This window comes from Microcaecilia unicolor, chromosome 2, assembly GCF_901765095.1.
Source record: "Microcaecilia unicolor chromosome 2, aMicUni1.1, whole genome shotgun sequence".
Classification (NCBI taxonomy): Eukaryota; Metazoa; Chordata; class Amphibia; order Gymnophiona; family Siphonopidae; genus Microcaecilia; species Microcaecilia unicolor.
Window position 1 is genome coordinate 45,820,021 of NC_044032.1, and position 13,194 is coordinate 45,833,214.

The 13,194-nt window shown below is 40.5% G+C and overlaps 1 protein-coding gene across 1 annotated transcript; it reads right to left on the reverse strand.

Moving 5' to 3' along the window:
* Positions 1 to 293: 293 nt before the first annotated feature.
* LOC115462862 (immediate early response 3-interacting protein 1) lies at positions 294 to 12,858 on the reverse strand. The gene is made up of 3 exons (XM_030192916.1): positions 12,713 to 12,858; positions 4,415 to 4,516; positions 294 to 790 (listed from the first exon to the last, which is right to left on the reverse strand). Exons 1-3 carry the CDS (start codon positions 12,801 to 12,803, stop codon positions 735 to 737), a joined length of 249 nt encoding a protein of 82 aa, XP_030048776.1. The 5' UTR covers positions 12,804 to 12,858; the 3' UTR covers positions 294 to 734.
* Positions 12,859 to 13,194: the final 336 nt, after the last annotated feature.

A 13,194-nucleotide genomic window follows, 5' to 3' on the forward strand; every position in this document is an offset into this window, starting at 1 on the left:
TGTGGCCCTCAAGGTTGCTCACAAGCATTTGAGACCTGATTCCCCTTCTTCTAAGCACATCTGAAGGTAGGCCCTCGGGGCCTGAAAAGATTGCTCATATACATCAATCTTAGATTGCTCCAGCAAGATATGTTCAATATGCAAACAATCCAATCTGAACTCATACCGAGTATGCTAAGTAACAGCACATCTCTTACTAAAAGGCACAAAAATCCCCAGTCCCCCCCCCCTTTAACAATTACAACACACAATGTTAAACTATTAAGCAGTCATTAATAAAATGCACCGAGGAGAGAGAGCCCTGTGCTTTTATTCAGCCCCAACCTTGTTGTCTGAACATAACAAAACTGCATCTGGTGTTTAAAAGTAAATGTAGGGGGGCCAGCCAGGTGGAAAGGGTTGCACATCATCATGATTTTTGTTCCCCGGGTCAGCTAGGGATGCTGTGGAGGAAGTGTCCACAGCATCTGAGGAAAGGAATTCTCCTTCACTGATCAACTGCGATTGCTGGTGGCCAGACAATCAGTCCACGCTAGTCATGTTCTGCACAGAACTGTAGTTCCTGGCCAGTAATTGTCACTGTAGGGCCAAAAATGATTAAAAAAAATTCTAGGCTTGAAAATGACTGATGTGTGCGACGCGTCTGTCTTGCATCTTAGTAACATTTAGAGTGATGGCTTTTGCTGGTCTCTCTCTGGTTAAGGCTGCTACTAACTTCTCCGGAGCGTCATCTTCTAACCAAAGAGTAACAGCAACACAATGGTTACTGAATTCACTACTATTAGTGGCACTGCAAAAGAAAACAAATTACACATTATAAATATAGCATAACCATCTGCGTTTAACAAGAGATCATTTACAGTTATCGCAATATTTTACCCTGTTTCCCCGAAAGTGAGACATCCCCCGAAAATAAGACCTAGTAGAGGTTTTCCTGAATTGGTAGATATAAGGCCTCCCCCGAAAGTAAGACCTAGCAAATTTTTGTTTGAAAGCAGGGCCGCCGAGAGCCGGACAAGGCCACCCCCGGGCCTCCCTCCCCACCCAAGGTCACCGGGCCCCCCTCCACCCACCCTCCGTCGCTCCCGGAACTAACCTTAAACGCCTCCTTTCACCTTCGCAGCAAGCAGCAGCAGGGCAGACCTCCTTCCGTGCCCCACCCTCGCGGACGTTACGTCACGCGAGGGCGGGACACGGAAGGAAGGAGTGGCCTGACCTGCTGCGAAGGTGAAAGGAGGCGTTTAAGGTTAGTTCCAGGAGTGACGGAGGGCGAGTGGGCCAACCCCGATGTTTTCCCGAAAAATAAGACAGCCCCTGAAAATAAGACCTAGCACATTTTGGGGGACAAAAATTAATATAAGACAGTGTCTTATTTTCGGGGAAACACGGTAAGCTCAATATTAGACAATTCCAAAACACAAAAGTGTAGAAAAACAGTAGTTTTGTTTTCTGCATTGGTCTGCAGTTTCCTCCTGCTTTATTGGGTTTTCAGCTGTCAAAAGCAGCCTCTATTTAATCGATTTGTAGAACAGCTTTTCTATAAAAGACTCAAGGCAGTCAAACAAGGCAAATAAAAGCACAGACATAGCAAACTACAGCAGAATTCAAAATTAAAATCAACTTAAATAATACCCAGGTTTATCCACTGAGTCATCGACTCATTTTCAGTGGTCCAGGCATCTCTCCATTTTAAACCCTCTCCTTTCTCTAACCAGCCATTACAACGACAGCCCTTGGCCAGAGGTCACAACTCGTTATTCCCTCAAGAACCTTCTACCTGCACACCTTAAAACTGTGCAATAGGCGTCACTGTTGCGTAATGACTAGGAATCCTTCCTCTTGCTGTAAAGCCTCTGAATGATGTCTTTCTATATTCTCTGCCCTGAAGAGTAGACACCAGATTTGAAAAAACAAACCCAGTTTCACAAATGGCAGTCCACAGCTATATCACTGTCATGGGGCTGGCCCAGCGCTTTTAAAAAAATCGGTACAGTTGAGCTTAGTTATGAGGAAACCTTACAATGAGAGCATTACAGGTCCAGGATAACTACTAGGCCACATCCTTTGGCACAGCAATACTGAGGGTCTAACACGATTCCAACTGAACCTTAAAGACTGGAAGAGGGAACAAAAGGAGAGTTTAACTACCTTCAAATTACATAATGGATGAACAGGGAAGGAAGGACACTAGAAAATTTCTACCAATTACTGTATTTTCACACAACACATAACACACTCTGTGTATCCTCTGTGCGCTATATGTGTGGGTGCAATATACCAGTGTATTTTTATTAATTTGCGCTAATTGCAAAATTAACGCATTGGTTTTTAAGGCTTTTTTTTTTTTTTTTTTTTTAAGTTTTTTGCAGGTTTCATGAACTAATAATGCCTGCAAGAACCTAAAAAGCTCTTAAAAACGAATGTGTTAGTTTTGCAATTAGCGCATCTTAGAAAAATAAATCTGTATACCGCGCATTATATGCGTGGGCACATATCAGTTTATTTTTACATAGGCACTCAATTTGCGTGCTTTATATGCATAAAAATATGGTATTGTAGAAGATGCAAATAGGAAGCAGCACTGTTAATTAGCAAAAGTTATTTAACAAAAAAATAAATAGATTGTCACGACAGCCTTCTAGAATCTCACATTTGGCAAGATTACAAGTGTACAGCCCTTATGGTTAGTGAGAGGACAAGGTATTGAAATAGATTATAGACATAGAAGTTTAGGCAGAAGGATAGCGAGGGGGATTACAGATAAACAGACGTACAGGAAAGAGGATTAGCAAGAGAGAAGAAGCAGGTGCATGTACAGGGCTTAATGGTGATTGGAGAAAAAAAGGGAGGATAGGAAAGGAAAGTTACGAGTGAGAAAGGGGGAGAGGAGAGAAAAGGCTAGGGAACCGGAGTATATGCAGTGCTACCCGATTGTGTTTGGGGGTTTTGTAGGACAATGTTTGAGAGAGGAGGAAGGAACTAAATGTTCTGTCTTTTAAAGGTTTGTTCTGTCTGTGGCACTGCAGGTGAAAGAGGAAGCTGAGGCAGGGGTGGAAAATATTCTGGCACTTCAATTAGCATCCTGTGCTGGTCTGGGCCTAACAGGACAGCTGCCACCATTGACTAGCACTGTTCCTATCCCCCAGAGTAGATATGAAATAGCAGAAAAATGAGCACAAAAAAAAGTGATAAACGGGCATTTTCGTTATGACATAAGTCTGATTTTGGACATTTTGCGCAAAACGTCCAAACTGACTAGGAAAGAAGGTCATTTTCAAAAAAGAAAAGCTTTTATCTTTTTTTTTTTTTTTTGAAAATACTGTTTTGAACAAGGTTTTGTGATTTGGCCCATTTTGAAAAAAAAAAAAAAAAAAGGTGCAAAATGTACAGATTCATGCCATTGGGATATAGGAGGAGCCAGCATTTTTAGTAGACTGGTCCCCCAGACATCCCAGGAGAGCAATGGGGTACCCTAGAGGGCACTTCATAAAAATTCTCCCAGGTACTCATCTCACCTTTGCTCCCTTATCTTGTCCTAAGCCCTCCAAAACCCACCGTCCTCCAATACAATAGCCCTTATGGGTGAAGGGGCACCTATATGTGGGTACAGTAGGGTTTTGGTGACCTTGGGAGAGGGTTATAGCTTCCACAAGTGTGATAGCTAGAGGGAGATAGGGACCTCGGTCCCCCACTGTGTACTCCACCGACCACTACACTACTCTAGGGACCTGCATGCTGCTCTGATAGATCTGATTTTAACATCTAAAGCCATCATAGAGGCTGGTCATATTTTTATTCACATTTGGGGGGGGTCACCCCCGATTCCCTCCAGTGCTCATCTTCATTTAGGGCACCTTTTTATGCCTTATTCGTTCTGAACGTCTTGGTTCAAGTCCTGGACGTTTTTGTTTTGTCCCATTATAGCTGTAAAATGTCCAAGTGTTAGGCATGCCCTAATCCTGCCTTCGAAACGCCCCCAATACACTCCCTTGTGATTTGAATGCACTTCTGACGGCCTTCATAGGAAAACATCTACAAATAGGTTTTGAAAATACTGATTTGCACGTTTTTGTGAGAAAAACGTCCAAATGCTGCTTTATGCCACTTTTTAGTCATGTTTCTCTTTTGAAAATGAACCCCAAAGTAAAGTAATTTTTGTTCTACCTTCTAAGATTTGTGGATGAAGCTTGGACTTTCTATATCTTTTCCCGTCTCCTCTTCAGCAGGGGCATGTTTCTTGTTTTGTGAGGAGAGAAGGAGGTAGCTTGCTACAAAGTAGTACCAGTAGGTCATAAGAAGGTATTAGTACGTTTTTAGTGAAATCGTTAGGGTTTGTCAACAGACCCTCAGTACCAAAAGCTTTAAAACCTACTGTGCAGGACAGTAAGCACACAGTCAAGCTTTTATGTCTTACCTCTCATAACAGTTCGAACAGATCGAATAAGGTTCATTAGTTGTGATTTAACTCCCGGCTCTTCTCCGAAGCCTCCAATGCCTTGGTCTGCACCCCAACCAACTAAAAAAACAAACAAAAGCCACAACTTTACTTACTGGAAAAACTGTTTATTTGACCTTTCCTTTAAATGATGGCCCAGCGGTAGAGAGGTGATACCCATCTGTGTTTCTCCCTCCACCCATTCTTCTTTTGCTGCTCTCTGCTGCCTCTCCTTTTTGAGATCAGTCAACTTTTAAACCACCCTGATTGCTAAGCCAGGATGAAGAGTGGTACAGTAAACATTTAGAAATAATGTTTTTCCTTTGGTCTTAATTACAATATACAAACAGCAACAAGTGTAGTGAATACTTTTAAAAGAATTCTTCTTATTTCAACTGAAAGATTATCAGAACACTGCCACAGCTATAAATACACTTACATATACAGCGACCATCTCTATTATCTATTTCAAATTGACTTTTGATACCTCAGTTTAGTTTAGATTGATCCACAAATGCAGTCATTGCAATTTTGAAAATCTATTAATGATGTTTGCATGGTTTTAAAATTCAGCTAAATGAAGTCTTACAACCCAATTCAAACTGCAACATACAAGTGTATAGGTGTGAGAAAGGGGGAGGAGAGAGGAAAGGCTAGGGAACAGGAGTGTATGTAGTGCCGATTGTGTTGGAAGCAGTGGTTTCCATTCTGGTCCTGGAGGCACCCCAGCAACTCAGGTTTTCAGTATATCTACAGTGAATATTCATGAGATAGATCTGCATGCAGTTGAGCAGTGCATGCAAATCTCTCTTATGAATATTCATTGTGGGTGTCCTGAAAACCTGACTGGCTGGAGTGCCTCCAGGACCAGGTTTGGGATCCACTGGTTTGAGGGGGTTTTTTTAGGGCTCCAAGGAGAAGTAATTATTTACAACACATTTCAAAAGAAGAAGCAATAATCAGAATTAATCTTTAAAACTCAAATATATCTTCAGCCAGATCATAACAGCCATTCATTTCAAACAGAGTTCTGTGTATTATGCCTCGGCCAACAAGGCAGGCAAATTATTAGCATCATATTTTAAAAGGGCAACGTACAAAAGAGTCTCTGCTGTCAAACATCATTCTGGATTCATAAAGACTTCTACTCCAGATATACTACAAGTCTTTCAAACGTTATCTATAATGACCTTTACAGAATTGAATCAACTGTGACAAATGTACACATTTCGGACTTTTTGGATTCTATTCAATTTCACCTTGACCAGGTGGCTTATACCCATCTCAAAATATTACCATCTCTGAAATACAAATGGCTATTAAAGCCCTTTCATTTTCTAAAGCACCTGGACCAGACGGTCTACCGGCTGAATTCTTTAAGACCTTTTCTTCTCTTCTCGCTCCAAAACTGGAGCTATACTTTCAGGACTTATTACAACAGCCACACTCTACTGGGTGGATTCTGGAGGCACACACAATGATCCTCCCTAAAACCAACCGTGACCCACAATTAGTGCAAAACTACCTTCCTATATCCCTATTGAACTTGGATTATAACATTTTTTTACCAAATTAATGGTTAGCAGATTGGAAAAAGTTATCACTTTACTTAAAAAGCCAACCTGATCTGGGTGTATAAAAGGCCGATTTGGATCTGAGAACACCAGGATATTTTACCACCTCTTCCACTCTGCTCGGTCAAGGCCTGATCCCTTACTTATGGTGTCTACTGATGCTGAAAAGACATTTGACTAAGTGGAGTGGACATACCTTTTTTGAGTTTTACAAACACTTTGGCTTTCTTGAACCTTTTATCCATATGGTCAAATTACTATACTCTTCTCCTTCCGCAAGGATTTTTGCTAATGGTGCCTTATCAGATTTATTTACCTTACATAGAGGCACCCATCAAGGATGCCCTATATCCTCTCTTTTGTTTAATCATGGCCAGGAATGGCTCAAGGGCAAGATTAGACCGGACCTTCTCATAACTGGTATTAATATTCATCATTTAGAATTTAAGTTAGCCGCATATGTAGACGATATTTTGTTATATATGTCTAATAATCATTACTACTGCAATTTACATGTATTGTTCCAGTGTTCTCTTTCCTCTCAGGATACCAGGTAAATTGGGACAAAACCAAATGCATGCCATTGAATCAAGTTTCTACTCCTTTTACCATCCCAGACTGCCTATTTCGATTGAATATTTCCTATATCTTGGAATCCTGTTTGTCCGAGATTTACAATCCTTAATTAAAGTCAATATGGATAAAATACTTACCACAGTTAAACAAGCTCTATCCCTCTGGACCCCCCCACCTCCACCCTTCATAGTGGGGTAGGTTAGACACCCTGAAAATGATGATAGTACCTAAAATATTGTATGCCTTGAACATGCTTCCCACTGTGTTTCCTCCCACCTTCTGCACATCACTAGGGAAACTAATGGTTAAATTCCTCTGACCGAAGAAAACACCTAGGATATCTTTGATTAAACTGAAGGCCCCCAAACTCTCTGGTGGAGTCAATTTTCCTGATTTAACAAAATATCGCAAAGCATGCATTCTATGTCAGGGAGCAATACGGCTATCAGCCAGTACTAATTCTAATGCCAATACGTCACTAGAAAGCTGGTTACGAATTGCACAGTTCTTGTTGTCCCCTATCCTATTATTTAGAACCCCTGGCATGTCGCTCCCAACTACCCTTCTCTCCAACCCCATAATTAAGACTACCTATAGTCTTCTTAAAGAATTAAGATACTTCCTTGGATATACCCTGGTCTCGGTCTCAACATAGTTCTATAATGGTACAATCCATGCACCTTAATTGATTTTAAAAAAAAAAAAGTGTATTGGGCCCGCTGGCAAGCTTTAGGAGTATGGGACATCAGAGACTTGTGCTCTTGTACAAATCCGCACAATGAACCTATCTCCTCCTCTTCTGGTTGTAATAGTACTGACAAACCCTCCTCAACATTTAAAACTTTTGCACAGCTAAAATCAAGCTTGCTCTTCCTGACATTAAAAAAAAAAAAAATAAATGGCTTCAATTATTACACTCAATTAAAAATTCAGGAATTCAATGTATATATGCCTCTGTGCCCCCCCCCTCCCTTCTAACATACTGCAGACACTTCAATGCATTAGGTCACTCTGCTTCCCATTTCTATAAGCTACTTACACATATTAATCATAAGTGATCGTTTGGGTTCAGAGATCATGGCAAGAAGATTTAAACTAACACCTTCCAAGAGAGGGAGTGGGAGAGGTCTACAATCTTTTCTTCTTCTAGATCTGCGAATATAACACAGTCCAAGTACTTTTTAGCTCTCAGGACATAATGGACCCCTGTCAGATCACACTATACAGAATCGACCATGTCTCAAAATTGCTGGTCTTGTGGTAAGGAAAGAAGTATTTTACAACACATATTGTTTAATCTCAGACTTACTGAAACCCGTGTATAAATATCAGCCTCGCAAAAATTTTTTGTCCAAGAAATTTTTGTGAGGCTAATATTTGTGCACTGAACAACAGGTGCATGTGTGTGCTGACACTTTTGTTTTGTTCAGATATACGCACAGTAAGCGGCCCTCACCACATGGGTCTGGCAGGCTTCCTCCAATTAGCGCACAAGTTCTGCGCACTTGAAATCAGCATCTCATTATCTTACTGAATCATGTGGTTTTAATTTTGCAGCAGAAGCCACATGTGGCTTTACTGCGTAGCCTTTTACAATTATGACTTGTCTAAGTTTGTATTTACTAATTCATGACTTGTCTAAGTTTGTATTTACTAATTCATGTTTATGTATTTTTATATATATTTCATTTAAATTCCCGACACAGGTGGTTTCACCAAAACACGGACCATGTCAGGTCTGTTTAAAAAAGTTTTGAGCTGATGCCCCCCATCTTACTTTTGTTCTCGATACGAAGAGCCTGCAACAGCATGACTGATGGTACAATGTGATCACATTGCTTACAATCTTCTATTTTTGCAAAAAAAACTTCATTGGCTACCAGTACGATACAGGGCTAAACTTAAAACTCCACGTCTGAACTTCAAGGCCCTTAAAAGACATGGGCCAGAGAACTTAAGAACAGGATCTCTCTCTCTACACACACCTCCAAGGGCACTAAAGGCTTACCAAGGAATATCCCTAACTACATCTTCGCCAAAGAAAATCACACAATGTTAACACCTGCCAACAAGTCTTCTCTGGAGTAGTCTCCACCCTTTGGGGCACACTCTCAGAAGGGCTTTACCTAACTACCATCTCCACTTCAGGAAGCAGGTGAAAGCTTAGCTCTACTCCCAAGCCTTTAATGGAAGAAACACCTAACTAGCTAACCCCACACACAAGGGATAACACCAACTGCACATACTGTGGCAGTCCTACTCTAGCTGATATTTTCTTGTACCTTTTCTGACTTCATGTGTAATTTAAGTTGGCCACCTTTATTTTCTAGCTATAATCAATATCCATAATTATCTGATGTATACACTTAAGTAGAGAAAAAGCCTCAAAATCTAGAGGAACACTCCGTTGTTGATAACATCAACATAAAGGAGGTCCTCTAAATCATCATAGGCAAAAACCTCTTTTTACAAAAGTATGGCTGATCTGCTCAAATACTTCACAAGAAAACCGTGTGAATATTCACTAATCGGTACACTTATCTTTTATATTCAGCAGTCAAAAGAACACCATCCACGGCCCAAGTTTCGAAATACTGCCTCAGGGTCCATGGTGTTTGACTGAAAAGATAAAGCTGTTTCTCTGTCTTTTTGCCACAGTTTCATTGAAACTGTGGCAAAAAGAACTAAAGTTAATTTATCAGTATAATACAGTAGAACCACATGGTTTAAATAAAAATGTTGAATGGAAGGCGTTTTTCTAGAAAGTAGTTCTTTCAAGTACAAGAAGAGAAAAGAATAGCCCTTTAAATATAATGGAAAATCTGATTGGATAAGAACAAGCCTGAGCGTTTGTTATAAAAACCTGCGGCCATTTTGAAAATGTGCAAGGAGGATAGTAGACAGAGATAGTGTTTCCTTCCTGACGCAGCAGTGAGAGCAGCGAAACGAGACGTTCTTGTTGAAGGGACAGAAGGATTTAGAGAACATCATAATGGGAAAGAGGAAATAAGCTGTGATACGTGCAGCTTGTAGCTGGCAGCTCAGGGACAACCCTGACCTGAAGCTAAGTACAGACTGTTTTTGTTTGGGGTGGATAGAGATCCACAAACCAAATGCCAAGAGAAAAGCTGGGTTGGATAATGTGAAGATTGAGCACTGCATTTAACCCTATTCAAATGTAAACGAATGACAGAATCAGTTGCAGAAAATATTCTGCTTGGTACAAGGGGAAGCTGTTTTTCAGAGGGCAGGAGTCACTGGTTTTTCTCCCATTGGGAGTTTTTTTCAGTGACGTAAGAAACCTGACCTCTGAAAGATTTTGATAGTAAATACAGGACCAGTGATAATAAATACTTTCAGAAAACAGCTTGAGCGCATGTAAGAAAATATCATGCAAATGAGTTCTGAATAGAACAGCCAAGCTGGGAAGATTTGAGGTCCTCTTAATAAAAGTAAGAATAAATAAGTGTGATTTACAACCAGCTGCAGTTGTTTGAAGCAGAATATTTTGACCACCACCTGGTAATACAACATTAGAATAGTTCACCAGTGGTCCCTATTTAGGTATTTTTGTGGTTTAACACAAGGTGATTAAAGGAAATAGCGTACTATGCCATAAATATGTATTGTTTTTATTTGAATATTTTTACTGTCTACATCCAGCTTATTCTTGTTGTACACCACCTTGGATGAATTTCTTCAAAACAGTATAATAAATAAGTGAATTGACTACACTCACAAATTGTATACGTGCGATCTGAACACTGACTTCCCTAGTTCTCAGCCTGTTGCTCTCACTACTAGGCCAGTCTTCCACCTGAGTATACATATTTAGACACTTAATTTTCATCAGACAGGACTACTGGTATAGGACTCACACCATTCTGACAAAGTTTATCACACCTACCTCCAGCCTTTATCTTTTTAGTACAATGGCCTTTGATGTGGATGCAATACACTAGGAGGCATATTTTCAAAGCGCTTAGCCTTCCAAAGTTCCATAGAAACCTATGGAACTTTGGAAGGCTAAGTGCTTTGAAAATATATCTCTCTGTCATCACAATCATCACCTGCACAGGAGAACTAACAACCTCCCCTTTCCTAACCACGAGATCTTATCAAGTAAAAGCAAACTCAAACATATCACCATCATTGCGGAGTACCCCAGGGTTCACCTCTCTCACCCATATTATTTAATCTGATGATGATCCCCCTTGCTCATGCCCCATACAAGCATAATCTTAATCCTTTTCTGTATGCGGATGATGTCTCCATTTACATACCATTCTACTCTAATCCAACAGAAATCACTGTTGCAATAAAGACTAGCTTAAGCTTAATGGATGCCTGGGCATCGGCATTCAAATTCAACAAGGAAAAAATTCACTGCCTTATTTTCTCTTCTCACCACAAAACAAACCTCCCTTCATCCATAAAAACCCAGGAACACACTCTCCCAATATTGGACAAACTGAAGATCCTTGGAATTACTATTGACACCAACCTAACCCTGGAGAGCCAAGCCTCTGCCACCACGAAGAAAATGTTCCATGCAATGTGGAAACTCAATCGGATCAAACAATTCTTTCCAAGGGAAACTTTCCGTAATATAATTCAAACAATGGTACTATCACATGTTGACTACTGTAACTCCGTATATGCGGGATGCAAAGAACAGAAGGAAACTCCAGACCGCACAGAACACGGCAGCTAGACTCATTTTTGGAAAGACAAGATTCGAAAGTGCTAAACCCCTACGCGAAATACTGCACTGGCTACCAACCAAGGAACGAATAGCCTTCAAAATTTGCACTCTGGTCCACAAAATAATCCATGGTCTGGCCCTAACCTACATGACTGAACTTATCGACTTACCAACTAGAAACATCATCGAATCATCTAGAACGTTTCTAAACCTGCATTACCCAAACTGTAAAGGACTAAAATACAAATCAACACATCCAGCTTTTCCTACATTTGCACCCAGCTCTGGAACGCTTTACCTAGAAACATTAGAACTGTAAACACCCATCTAAAGTTTCAAAAATACCTCAAGACTCACCTCTTCCGGAAAGCCTACCCAGCACACCTGAACTAATTAATGAACAATGCATCACATCTTTCGATCTAAGAAATGAACAATACCCTTTCCACATAATCCTATTATTTCAAACTGTACGAATTTTACCACTCTAGTTATAATTAAGTGTACTTCTACCCTTATCCTACTCTGTATTACTCACTTGAAGCTGTAGTCCCATCCGCAGAGACTTATCAGCCTCATTGGGATTACTTTTCTCTGTATGTTAAGTAGTACTATATATTCGTCCCAGAGTTGTATTCTCTTTTCCGGAACCTTATCAGCTTCCTTCACCTACTGTTACTCTATTTTCCACTCTGTATATATTCCCAGAGTTGGTACTCTCCTCTCCGGAACCTGTAAACCACATTGAGCCTACTGCTATGTGGGAAAATGTGGGATACAAATGTAATAAATAAACAAATAAAATACACAGTGCATTTTTTTCCTAGCCAATGCCTGGTGAATACTGAAGGACCAACTCTCCAGTAGCCTGGCCCCCTAAAGCCAGCCACAGAATCCATGAAGAGGCAGACTTCATATGGAAAGCCTGGGTTCTTTCATTAATACTTGGGTACAATGGGTCAATTTTAACATGCAATGAAAAAGGTTCCAGTACTCCCTGAAAAAAAAGCTCTAGTATTACAGGTTAGCATTCAGGATAAGAGGTAAGAGATTGAGATACCACTACTACTACTTATCATTTCTATAGCGCTACAAGGCATACGCAGCACTGTACACCATACACAAAAAGACAGCCCCTGCTCAAAGAGCTTATCTAGATAAGACAGGCAGACAGACAGAGAGAACAATTAAGGGTAAGGGAGATGATCACTGGATTGCAGTCAATTGAGATGGCATTAGAATGACAGTAATAGATAAGGCCGATCTTTGAGAAGCTGGGTTGGGCTATCAATGGAATTAGAATTCCTGACTACTTTTTGGGTTGTTGTTTTTTTTTTAGTAATAGCTGTATAGTTTTAAACGAGCAATGAAACAACTATCCCTAACTTCTGTTCAGCTTTTTCATTACAAGATATTACTCACTCTTGCTAAGAAACCTCTCTTCGTGTAGCACGGCAATAGCATTCACACAAAGCAAAGCCGCCTGGATCAAAGAGTACAACGTAAACGCCATGTTGGCACTCTCAGCGTCCTATATCGCTTGCTCGACCCAACTTCTCTACGAATGACAAATCTGTACAAGTACGGCAAGCCACAAGAAACAAACTTCATCCATCGGCGTAGCTCAAGGAGGTATACTAGGAGGAGGAGTCCACGATGACGTCAAGGAGCTGAAATAAGTCCTTCTCGCGCAGCCGCAATATTGGCTAGTGTAAAACGACTGATGTGTACACGTTGATCATGTTATACTTACTTTGTCTGCGTTACAGTTTGAAACAAGGTTTAATGGCAGAAACATGCTGCTGGCTTGTGCGGCATACAGATGTAGACAGAGAAAGTATCAGAACGGAATAACTTTTGCTCGGTTAGAGTAATAATTAGTGTGTCATTTCGAGGGGCTGGTT